Raw genomic sequence first — 13,284 nt, forward strand, 5'->3', positions numbered from 1 at the left:
TAAAATTTCCTTTGCAGTTTTTTTTTTTTCCTAGCAGCAGTGATTTTCTCATTAGGTTATGAAATATTCATGGGAAAGGGATTGATGGAATAGACTGTTGATGGAGTGGACACAGTCTCTATATTCTTTTCCATTCCTTTGGATATAGTTACATTTTTTTAAAAAAGTAAAATTAAAACTTGAGTTGAGCCAAGATAGCACTCTACCTTTTACGTCATATTTTCCCTTTTCTTAGTTTATTATTTTCCTTGAAGGCTTCATGAATCACAGGCTATCACATTTGTTCTCAGATATGTGGACATAACTGTCTTTCTTCTTGGTTAATAAGCCATGAGGTATACAATTTTTTTTAATGCTACAGCCTTAAAGACAGGAAGGCAGGGCAGTTTTCTGGTATTGTGTGAATGGCAGACATCTGGAAAATGTTCGGTCCTCCCTGACTCTCCTGTCCTTGCTGTTTGGATGGGAAAATATTCTCAGCAGTGGTATTTACATCAATTAAGAAAAGCGATGTTGTTATTGAAGTGGTCACCTCCAGCTGGCATTTTATTCTTACTGGATGAAAGGGCACCACCTCAGAGGTGTTTTATGGAACAGTGTAATGCTTATCTGCCTTTCTTTAACAACTGGCCTGCATCAGCAATAGCTGGCAGGAGGTCTCTTGGTGCTTTTAGTCTTGAATTTTTGTGTTGTGACAAAACTATAATTTCCTCAAAACAGCAGATTCTCTAGAAACTTTCCTGCTCACTTCTTTCCCCTTTAAAAGTTAGAAGCTGTCAGGGCTGTCTGTATTCATTTTGGTTGATGGCCAATAGTATAAATCACTATATGATATGGTGTCATTGGATCTTCCAATTAGGAACAGACCTTTAGTCGCATGGATCTGGAAAAAATGTTTGTAAATTCTGTCTAATCTACCTAAGGACTTAGGAACTTCAATTAAACATTCATTGTATACCTACATGTGACTAATATTCTGCTAGATCTGCAAAACTCACATCCCTTTTGCTTCATATGAGGCCTCTACTAGGCACTGAGGACAGACAAGAAAGATGCAAGATAATGCCACATTTTACATCAGGCTCTAAAACAAGAAGGAAGGTCCTGGCAAGGAGCTCATGGGCATCCATTTGGTTTTAGTGTGGCCAGGAGCAAAGAGAATGTTTCAAGAGTCATTTGGCATTGCTGCCGAGGTCCCTGTTAGAGAAAGGCCAGCTGCCTCAGGTACCCAGGCAAGTAATTTTTTACGTCATTAATCCATTCCTGATCCTGAAAACCTCACAAAAGGCATTAAAGAGATTACATAAATACTAATAAAAACACAATTCCAAAATAGATATATCATACACAAAGGTCGGTTCCCTGCTTCTAGCTTATAAAACAAACCTGTGTAAGCAAGAAAAGAAACAATGCCTAAGCCAAAGCCTCAAGTAAAAGAACATAGAATTATAAATTTCTGAGATTCATCTGCTCCCGGTAGTCTTCTATTGCCAAGAACCCAGTGTCAGAAGTGTCCAGAAGTCCAGGCTTTCGGGAGCCTTCACTCTTCAGGGTGTTTTAATTGTCCACATTAAAAGTAATGATAACAAAGCTCTTGGTTCACATATGGCCACCAGCCAAAGCTGGAGAAGAATATAGGTGGAAAGAGTTAATTTCAAATAAGGGGAAGTATCTGAATCTGTCAAGAAAAGTTTCCTCAGGGCCCACTTGGTAGCTCCTTTCCCCTGCTGGTCCCACACCTGCTGCTGTAACCTTTTCATCATGAAATGACACTGGTGAATCCAGCTCCGGTTCCCTGGTGGGAACTGAGCCTTTACACCCCACATGTAAGCACATGTCTCTGCCTCTCCTCCTCCTCTAACAGGGACCTTCTGCAGAGCTGTCACCATCATCCCTACCTCATTCTAAACACTACCGTCTTTCTCAGTAGAAAGTACACTGGCTCTACACATTTCCTATAGTACCTCATTTCACAAGGGAAAAAGTTGTAAGTTAAGAAATGGGTGACTGGTAGAGAGGCTTAAGTGGTTAAGAGTGCCTGTCTAGAAAGCGTGAAGCCCTAAGTTCAAGTACCAGCAAAAAAAAAAATTAAAAAAAGGAAAATTGCCAGTGAGGATATATTGGTGCACGTCTGTAGTCCCAGCTACTCCATAGACTAAGGCAGGATGGTCACTTGAGCCCAGGAAGTTGAGACCAGCCTGAAGAAACACGGTGAGATCCCATCTCTAAGAAAATTGCCACTGTGATGTTCTGTGAAAGTCACACAAGAAACCCAAACAAATTCTCTTTGTGGTCTGCTTGTATTTTACTCTGTGGTCATGGCCTACCCTCTTTCCTTTCTTCTCTTCCTTGTCTAGACAGTTGGTGGTTAAAAAAAAAAAAAAATTGGCACACAGAAGTTTCAATTTACAATTGTACTTTCTGGATAAAAAAATCCATTCTGGCATTTGGATTTTTTTCCCCCCAGAATCCTACATTAAAGTGAAAATAACAAATTGAAAGAATGGCTTCCTAAGAGTAAGAAAAGAAGGAAAGAAACTGAGTCAGATCCTTAAAAATCATTGCTATCATCCTGATTCTGAAATGTGGGCTTTAATCTTAATTAACTTTTATGTTTATAGATCCATTGGTAAAAGTTATTCTGAAGTATTATTGATGCATAACAACAGAAAATAGATCTGTTTTTAATTGGCCAACCACAAGCTTAGTTTACATGAATATTCTATGAATCAATATTAAATCAGTGCAGCCAAAAATCATTAAGTTATGTTTTAATATTGATTCCTTAATTCCTTCTTCCAGTTGGTGATTCTTTGTGTTCTTTCAAACTATGGTAAGAAAGCTTTTTTTGTAAAAGACCAGCTAGTAAGTATTTTGGGCTTTGTAGGCTATGTGTACATTCTCTGCAGTAGCAAATCATAGCATGAAAGCAGTCGTGCTTTCAGGGGAGCATGAGGGTGTGGCTGCATTCAAATAAAACTTTATTTTTGAATGCAAAGATAGGAACTTTATATAATATTCATCTGTCAAAATACATCCTCTTTTTTATTTAATTATTTAAGAATGTAAAAATAATTCTTAGCTCACAAAAATAGATGGTAGACCAGATTTGGCGCTGTTTTAAGGCCTATGTGGAATAGCCAATTAAAACATCTTCTGTTCTATTTCTTTGGGCTCTAGGAAAAGCAATCAAGTTCTATTATTATTAAATATGTGAAAAAACACCACTGCCTACTGAATGAGATTCTAAGCATAGACCATTGTGTGTTGCTACAACAGAATAAATACCTGAGTCTGAGTAGTTTATAATTAAAAGAAATTTTATTTCTCACCATTTTGGAAGCTGAAAAGTCCGAGATTGAAGAGCCACATCTTGCTCTGTCATAGCATGGTAGAGGACATCACGTGGCAAGAGAACAGGAGCGTGCAAACCCAGGTCTCTTTCTTTTCTTATAAAGCCATTAATGGCGTCATGGGGGACCTACCATGAAGATCTCATGTATCCCTAATTAATTCCCAATGCTCCACCGCCAAATATCATCAACATAGGAATGTGAGGATTAAGTTCCCAATACATGAACTCTCAGGGAGTACTTCAAACTGTACCATGGGCTTTACCTAAAATCAAATAGTCTAGCTAGTTGCTGTAAATGTTGAACAATTGCTAAAACGGATAATGCATACCCTTATGCTATAAACTGAGTAAGACCTGTGGAGTAGAGATGGTGGCTCATTGTTTCTTTGTACCTATTGATTAGGCCCTTACTGCATGCTGTGCCCTGTATGTAAGTGTATAGCAGTGAATACCACAGTACCCAGTTCCAGCTTTCATGGGACTTTTATTCTGCTAGTATTTCAGTATCTCCTATGATTTGTCATCAGTCTGAAGTAAATCCTGCCTTCCATGTGTGCCTTAGGCTTTCCATTCGCACATGTAGATGTTTAGTGTGCAAGCTATTTGAAAACCTCTTGGGCTGCAGACGTAGCTCAGCAATAGCATGTTTGTCTAGTGTGTATGAAGACCTGAGTTCACTTTCCAGTCCTGTAAAAAATTAAAAAATTTAAGAAAGCAAAATCTGTTCTTATCCAGTAGCATTTTTAACTTGAAGTATTTATCCACTTTTGGTAGTCCTTTGTGAAAGGGTTAAAGCTTTTCCCTTTTGAACTCTGGGGTCAAGGTTGCAGTGTCACACATGCCACTTTTTCTTTCAGGTGCATGCTCCGAGTCCTGGATTCCTTTGGTACTGAACCAGAGTTCAATCACGCGAATTATGCCCAGTCTAAGGGCCACAAGACCCCCTGGGGAAAATGGAATCTGAACCCTCAGCAGTTTTATACCATGTTCCGTGAGTATCCATGTGTCACCTCTACTTTCCAGAATGTCACCAAAGATAGATGGGGGAATTAATTAGACTTCTATTTTGGGTTGTGATTCTCAGGACCCTTAGTAGAAGAACTGTGTGCTTTCAACCCTTTTCCTTAGGAAAAATTGACTTTTTTCTTTAATTGGAATCGAAAGCCCATGTGAGCATTTTATAAAAAGCCATAAAATGTTCTGGACAAAAGTGTTCAATACACATCATCATTAGAAACCACATGGGAAGGGACAGTGGGTGGCCTTTGTGTTGGCAGGCACTGAGGCCACCTCATGCCACCCCAATGCTGTAGAGGCCACTTCATCCTTAATGAGGAATGAGGTCTTCTGTCTCAATCCACTTTCCAAATGGCTAAATCTTAATTATTTAAGGACTAAACTTTTTAAAGAAAAAAACTCTATCCTTTTTTAAATGCAACTATTTTAAACTCAGATTCATACTTTGCTCACTTTTTAGATACCAGACCCAAAATTACATTTTTGCTTCTCTTGCTGACTTGGTGGTATTGCTGCCAGGCTCAGTGATTATTCTGTAAGCTGGCACAGAGGGCTGTCCTGCTAGCCCACTGCTAGGCTCTCAGAATCTTGCAATTTGCAGGTGTCCTTCTTTTGTTGTCACATTTCTTACTGTCTGTTGCTTTCCATTGACCTGCCATGAGCCTTGTTTCTAATTACCTGAGGACTGTGAAGCCAAGCACCAATTTTGATAGAAGTTGCACCAAAAATATAAATTTATTATTTAATTAAGCTAATACACCATAGTCATAAGTGAAGTTCTATTCTGAGAATGAAAGGGCTTGTTAAGCAGTTCATTTGGATGTTCACAGTAAGGAATTCCCATTTTCCAAAACTACCAGTACAATTTTAATCCAGAGGTTTCCATTCTAGAATGGACTTCTGTGATGACAATCTGTTGCTTTGTTGAGTCAAGACCCAAGATCCTTGTGCCACCTTTTCCCTGTGTGGTTGGCCCTTCCCCTTGAATGCAGCCACCCAGAGATGACTGCCTCCTCAGGTCCAGTAAATGCCACACAGAGCACATTGGAATAATCTATGGGTGTTAGGTCTGAGAAGGGAGAATTAAGAAGAAATGCAGCTGGCGAGGGAAGAGATTTTAAAAATCAACTCATGTTTAAATGCTCTTTTTAGCTCAGGGAGATTAGTGGGAGCACGCTGTGTGTATTGTAAACGTTATTATTGTTCCTGGAGTTATATCATCCTGCTATTGCAACCTGTCTCTGGAGCACAGTTCAAGGAACAAGCTAATGTTTGGTATTTTAGATGACAGATGGCTATCCACATGGTGAGGCATGATAGAGTTAGCCTGTGGTTTGACTTTGCTGGACAACTTTGAGAAACTGGGAAGAGGTGGCTCTCAGCAACCTAAGAAGTGACCTGTGTGCTCTGTCAAGTGAAATAAATAAACATTTTATGTCACTGTGTCCAAAATGGCCCAAATTGCCTGCATGACGTGGTATAGCTTGTGCCCTCCAAGATGTAGTAGTGCCCTGTGTCCAGGCCTAGAGAGGAGAGTGTTCCAGAAAGTATGGAGTTCTGTTAGAATGGTATAATTCAGAGTCCTGCAAACCTATTTTGTTCTTTTATGGGCAGTATGAACTGAAAGTAGTTCACTATTTAAAATGTAACCAAAGGCAAAAACATAGAATAATTTCTGTTAACCTAGGAGAGAGGTATAAGTTTCCTGGTTAAAGAAGTCAGTAAAAATCAGGGAGAAATTTAGCACATAGGAATGTCTTAAACAAACAAACAAAAAGAACAACAACCTCAAAGCAAAGCATCCCCAACCATACATATCATATCACTATAAGGAAGCAGTGTTTTGACTGCATGTTCATAAAGATATTTATATTGTTATTTGAAACTGTTACAGGTAGAAAGTAGGAGCCAGGATTTTTCAGTCAATCAAAAAGGGAAGTACTTACAGAACTGAAGTAAAGACCTTATAATCTTCAATTTACATAAGAAATGTCCTTGAACTCATTTTTTTTTTCTTTAAAAATAAAGTGCTTCCTAAGTCTGTACTTTGAAAAGGACCAAATGTGAAGGCAAGCAGCAGCCTGGCACTCAACTTAGATCCCCTAAATACGCTTTTCCACCAAAAGGACCCTCCTAGGATAAATAGCTGAGTGCAGGTCTGAGGCAGGGAATGTTCAAGATGATTATTAGGCCAGAAGGCGAAGAAGCTGAGCAGGAAGCAGACAGACACAGGATCACAAAATGGGGTGGTCTGAGCCTCAGAAGAACACTGCAGTAGACTGAAATCAAACAGGTGAAAAATAATCAATGAGCCCAGAATGGTGCACCTGTAAGAAAACTCTACACCTTTTTGCAAGTCGTTACCATTGCAAGTTGCTAGGACACCGACTCATTACTCTGAAAAATAAAGGGAAAAAGATCCAGCTTTGATCTTTCTGCCTTTCTAGCAGAAATTATATTTGAAGATAATCAAATGGTTGATGAGCAAAAGTTGTTAATCATGGGGAAATCAGAGCTAATAAATGCAAAAGGAATGAAAAATTAGAAAATCAACATTTTGAAACTCTTAATGTGATGGTGGAGCAAAGCTTCGTCAGTGGTTGTTAAATCCATCAAGTAACAGGTTGAAGGAAAACACTCATGGATAAGGCTGTCTTGAATGGAGGAAATATGGAAATGAGAAGGGAAATGAAGCAGCTTGAGACATCCATCATGTTGAGATAATGTCTGGGCTGGAGAACGTGCAACAGAAAACAGTATCAGAGATGCCCTGCAACCCAGAGTCCGCCCACAGTGAACTTGGATGCCCCCTTGCCAAAGGCAAGGTGGTCAGAAGGGGAAAATGGTCCTTGGAACATAAAAAGAAAATGTCAAAAGTCATATTTATTCCCTGTTAATTTTTTTTAAATGAAAATGTTTTATAAATGTATGTGTAAATAAGGATGTATCAAGACTCTTGTGTACTTAGATTGGTTTTTGCTTGTTTTGTTCTTTTGACAGTACTAGGGTTTGAACTCAGGGCCAGGTGGAGCAAGCACTCTATAACTTAAGTCATACCCCAGCTCTCTTTGCTCTAGTTATTTTTCAGATAGGCTCTTTCTTTTGTCCAGGGTTGGCTTTGGGCCATGATCCTCCTACCTCCACCTCTCCTATAGCTGGGTTTACAGACCTGAATTACCACAATCACCTTGTTCTTTGAGACAGGGTTTCACTAACTTTTTGCCAGGGCTGGCCTCAAACTTCTGTCCTCCCAATCTCTGCCTCTCAAGTGGCATGAGCCACTCTGCCTGGCCCAGTTTGTTTTCTGTTTGGTGATGCACAATGCAAAGCTTAGAGACCACAGAAATAGAGGGTTGTATTTGTGGAATCGAGTCCTCTGTCTTCAGAGTTTGCAGTGTTCTAGAACATGCGTGAAACAGCACAAAAGAAAGAGAAAAACACCCATTGGTGCAACAGTGAAATGGACCATGCTGAACCAACACATGTTTGCTTTCTTAAATGTTGATGGTGCATTTCTTACTAAAAGGGTACTTCTATTTCTCCTCTAACTCATTTCTTACTGTGCATGTGGGGTTTCTACAAGTTGAAAATCTTGTTTTTATGCATTGTTTTGCCCCAGATCTCAGAAGTTCACTGGGATGATCCTCTCTATGAATTCTCTTTCCAATAGGGTGTTTTAGGATATGTCAGTATAGACTGCTTCTAACACCTTGCCTTGCAGTTCTCAGAGGGACTGAGTGGCTACATAACACTGAAGCTGGTTTTTTTTTTTTTCTTTTTTCTTTTATTATTCATATGTGCATACAAGGCTTGGTTCATTTCTCCCCCCTGCCCCCACCCCCTCCCTTACCACCCACTCCACCCCCTCTCGCTCCCCCCCCCTCAATACCCAGCAGAAACTATTTTGCCCTTATTTCTAATTTTGTTTTAGAGAGAGTATAAGCAATAATAGGAAGGAACAAGGGGTTTTGCTGGTTGAGATAAGGATAGCTATACAGGGCATTGACTCACATTGATTTCCTGTGCGTGGGTGTTACCTTCTAGGTTAATTCTTTTTGATCTCACCTTTTCTCTAGTTCCTGGTCCCCTTTTCCTATTGGCCTCAGTTGCTTTAAGGTATCTGCTTTAGTTTCTCTGCGTTAAGGGCAACAAATGCTAGCTAGTTTTTTAGGTGTCTTACCTATCCTCACCCCTCCCTTGTGTGCTCTCGCTTTTATCATGTGCTCATAGTCCAATCCCCTTGTTGTGTTTGCCCTTGATCTAATGTCCACATATGAGGGAGAACATATGATTTTTGGTCTTTTGGGCCAGGCTAACCTCACTCAGAATGATGTTCTCCAATTCCATCCATTTACCAGCGAATGATAACATTTCGTTCTTCTTCATGGCTGCATAAAATTCCATTCTGTCTAGATACCACATTTTCTTAATCCATTTGTCAGTGGTGGGGCATCTTGGCTGTTTCCATAACTTGGCTATTGTGAATAGTGCCGCAATAAACATGGATGTGCAGGTGCCTCTGGAGTAACAGTCTTTTGGGTATATCCCCAAGAGTGGTATTGCTGGATCAAATGGTAGATCGATGTCCAGCTTTTTAAGTAGCCTCCAAATTGTTTTCCAGAGTGGTTGTACTAGTTTACATTCCCACCAACAGTGTAAGAGGGTTCCTTTTTCCCCGCATCCTCGCCAACACCTGTTGTTGGTGGTGTTGCTGATGATGGCTAGTCTAACAGGGGTGAGGTGGAATCTTAGTGTGGTTTTAATTTGCATTTCCTTTATTGCTAGAGATGGTGAGCATTTTTTCATGTGTTTTCTGGCCATTTGAATTTCTTCTTTTGAGAAAGTTCTGTTTAGTTCACATGCCCATTTCTTTATTGGTTCATTAGTTTTGGGAGAATTTGGTTTTTTAAGTTCCCTGTATATTCTGGTTATCAGTCCTTTGTCTGATGTATAGTTGGCAAATATTTTCTCCCACTCTGTGGGTGTTCTCTTCAGTTTAGAGACCATTTCTTTTGATGAACAGAAGGTTTTTAGTTTTATGAGATCCCATTTATCTATGCTATCTCTTAGTTGCTGTGCTGCTGGGGTTTCATTGAGAAAGTTCTTACCTATACCTACTAACTCCAGAGTATTTCCTACTCTTTCTTGTATCACCTTAAGAGTTTGGGGTGTGATATTAAGATCCTTGATCCATTTTGAGTTAATCTTGGTATAGGGTGATATACATGGATCTAGTTTCAGTTTTTTGCAGACTGCTAACCAGTTTTCCCAGCAGTTTTTGTTGAAGAGGCTGCTATTTCTCCATCATATATTTTTAGCTCCTTTGTCAAAGATAAGTTGCTCATAGTTGTGTGGCTTCATATCTGGATCCTCTATTCTGTTCCACTGGTCTTCATGTCTGTTTTTGTGCCAGTACCATGCTGTTTTTATTATTATTGCTTTGTAATATAGTTTGAAGTCGGGTATTGTGATACCTCCTGCATTGTTCTTTTGACTGAGTATTGCCTTGGCTATTCGTGGCCTCTTGTGTTTCCATATAAATTTAACAGTAGATTTTTCAATCTCTTTAATGAATGTCATTGGAATTTTGATGGGAATTGCATTAAACATGTAGATTACTTTTGGGAGTATCGACATTTTTACTATGTTGATTCTACCAATCCATGAGCATGGGAGTTCTCTCCACTTTCTATAGTCTTCCTCAATCTCTTTCTTCAGAAGTGTATAGTTTTCCTTGTAGAGGTCTTTCACATCTTTTGTTAGGTTTACACCTAGGTATTTGATTTTGTTTGAGGCTATTGTAAATGGAATTGTTTTCATACATTCTTTTTCAGTTTGCTCATTGTTAGTGTATAGAAATGCTAATGATTTTTCTATGTTGATTTTATATCCTGCTACCTTGCTATAGCTATTGATGATGACTAGAAGCCTCTGAGTAGAGTTTTTTGGGTCTTTAAGGTATAGGATCATGTCGTCTGCAAATAGGGATATTTTGACAGTTTCTTTACCTATTTGTATTCCTTTTATTCCTTCTTCTTGCCTAATTGCTCTGGCTAGGAATTCCAGTACTATGTTGAATAGGAGTGGAGATAGTGGGCATCCTTGTCTGGTTCCTGATTTTAGAGGGAATGGTTTTAATTTTTCTCCGTTAAGTATAATGCTGGCTGTAGGTTTGTCATATATAGCTTTTATAATGTTGAGGAACTTTCCTTCTATTCCTAGTTTTCTTAGAGCTTTTATCATGAAATGATGTTGGATCTTATCAAAGGCTTTTTCTGCATCTATTGAGATGATCAAGTGGTTTTTGTCTTTGCTTCTGTTAATGTGGTCTATTACGTTTATTGATTTCCGTATGTTGAACCACCCCTGCATCCCTGGGATGAAGCCTACCTGGTCGTGGTGAATAATCTTTTTGATGTGTTGCTGAATTCGATTTGCCATTATCTTGTTGAGGATTTTTGCATCAATGTTCATTAAGGAGATTGGCCTATAGTTCTCCTTTTTGGAGGTGTCTTTGCCTGGTTTTGGGATAAGTGTAATAGTGGCTTCATAAAATGTGTTTGGCAGTTTTCCTTCCCTTTCTATTTCATGGAACAGTTTAAGGAGGGTTGGTATCAGTTCTTCTTTAAAGGTTTGATAGAATTCAGCAGAGAATCCATCAGGTCCTGGACTTTTCTTTTTGGGGAGACTCTTGATTGCTGCTTCAATTTCATTTTGTGTTATAGGTCTATTCATGTGATTAATTTCCTCTTGGTTCAGTTTTGGATGATCATATGTATCTAGAAATCTGTCCATTTCTTTAAGATTTTCAAATTTATTTGAATATAGGTTCTCAAAGTAGTCTCTGATGATTTCCTGGACTTCCATGGTGTTTGTTGTTATCTCCCCTTTTGCATTCCTGATTGTACTAATTTGGGTTTTTTCTCTCCTCATTTTAGTGAGGTTTGCCAGGGGTCTATCGATCTTGTTTATTTTTTCAAAGAACTAACTTTTTGTTTCTTTAATTCTTTGTATGGTTTTTTTGGTTTCTATTTCGTTGATTTCAGCTCTTATTTTTATTATTTCTCTCCTTCTATTTGTTTTGGGATTTCTTGTTCTTGTTTTTCTAGGAGTTTGAGATGTATCATTAGGTCATTGATTTGGGATCTTTCAATCTTTTTAATATATGCACTCATGGCTATAAACTTTCCTCTCAAGACTACCTTAGCTGTGTCCCATAGGTTCCGGTAGGTTGTGTTTTCATTTTCATTGACTTATAGGAACTTTTTAATTTCCTCTTTTATTGCATCGATGATCCATTCTTCATTAAGTAATGAGTTATTTAGTTTCCAGCTGTTTGCATGTTTTTTGTCTTTACTTTTGTTGTTGAGTTCTACTTTTACTGCATTGTGGTCAGATAGTATGCATGGTATTATTTCTGTTTTCTTATATTTGCTGAGGCTTGCTTTGTGCCCTAGGATATGATCTATTTTGGAGAAGGTTCCATGGGCTGCTGAGAAGAATGTATATTGTGTAGAGGTTGGATGAAATGTTCTGTAGACATCTACTAGGTCCACTTGATCTATTGCATATTTTAGATCTTGGATTTCTTTATTGAGTTTTTGTTTGGATGACCTATCTATTGATGATAATGGAGTGTTAAAGTCTCCCACAACCACTGTGTTGGCGTTTATATATGCTTTTAGGTCTTTTAGGGTATGTTTGATGAAATTGGGTGCGTTGACATTGGGTGCGTACAGATTGATGATTATTATTTCCTTTTGGTCTATTTCCCCTTTTATTAGTATGGAATGTCCTTCTTTATCTCGTTTGATCAATGTAGGTTTGAAGTCTACTTTGTCAGAGATAAGTATTGCTACTCCTGCTTGTTTTCGGGGGCCATTGTCTTGGTAAATCTTCTTCCAGCCTTTCATCCTAAGCATATGCTTATTTCTGTCGGTGAGATGAGTCTCCTGTAAGCAACAAATTGTTGGATCTTCTTTTTTAATCCATTTTGTCAAACGGTGTCTTTTGATGGGTGAATTAAGTCCATTAACATTAAGTGTTAGTACTGATAGGTATGTGGTGATTCCTGCCATTTAGTTATCTTAGTTGTTTGAAGGTTTGATTGTGTGTACCTAACTTGATGTTACTCTCTACTGTCTTGCTTTTTCTTATCCTGTGGTTTGGTGCTGCCTGCCTTTTCATGGTTAAGTTGGGTGTCACTTTCTGTGTGCAGGATCCCTTGCAGAATCTTTTGTAATGGTGGCTTTGTGGTCACCTATTGTTTTAGTTTCTGCTTATCATGGAAGACTTTTATTGCTCCATCTATTCTGAATGATAGCTTTGCTGGGTAGAGTATCCTGGGGTTGAAGTTATTTTCGTTCAGTGCCTGGAAGATCTCACCCCACGCTCTTCTTGCTTTTAATGTTTCTGTTGAGAAGTCTGCTGTGATTTTGATGGGTTTACCTTTGTATGTTACTTGTTTTTTCTCTCTTGCAGCCTTCAATATTCTTTCCTTAGTTTCTGAACTTGTTGTTTTAATGATGATATGTCGTGGAGTAGTTCTATTTTGATCTGGTCTGTTTGGTGTCCTGGAGGCCTCTTGCATTTGTATGGGAATATCTTTCTCTAGATTTGGGAAATTTTCCAATATTATTTTGTTGAATATATTACGCATTCCCTTCGCTTGCACCTCTTCTCCTTCTTCGATGCCCATGATTCTCAAGTTTGGTCTTTTGATGGAGTCAGTGAGTTCTTGCATTTTCTTTTCACAGGTCTTGAGTTGTTTAATTAATAGTTCTTCAGTTTTTCCTTTAATTACCATTTCATCTTCAAGTTCTGAGATTCTGTCTTCTGTTTGTTCTATTCTGCTGGATTGGCCTTCCGTTTTGTTTTGCAGTTCTGTTTCGTTCTTTTTTCTGAGGTTTTCC

At 38.6% G+C, this 13,284-nt stretch overlaps 1 protein-coding gene across 7 annotated transcripts in view; it reads left to right on the forward strand.

Moving 5' to 3' along the window:
- Window positions 1-13,284, forward strand: part of Mgat5 (alpha-1,6-mannosylglycoprotein 6-beta-N-acetylglucosaminyltransferase) — a 331,452-nt gene that overhangs the window by 202,613 nt on the left and 115,555 nt on the right. For all 7 annotated transcript variants that reach the window (XM_074070613.1, XM_074070610.1, XM_074070612.1 and 4 more), the window contains one exon: window positions 4,213-4,346. In XM_074070613.1, the coding sequence (XP_073926714.1) occupies window positions 4,213-4,346 (134 nt within the window). The remainder of the gene's footprint in view (window positions 1-4,212; window positions 4,347-13,284) is intronic.

The sequence above is a fragment of the Castor canadensis genome, chromosome 4 (assembly GCF_047511655.1).
Source record: "Castor canadensis chromosome 4, mCasCan1.hap1v2, whole genome shotgun sequence".
Taxonomy (NCBI): Eukaryota; Metazoa; Chordata; class Mammalia; order Rodentia; family Castoridae; genus Castor; species Castor canadensis.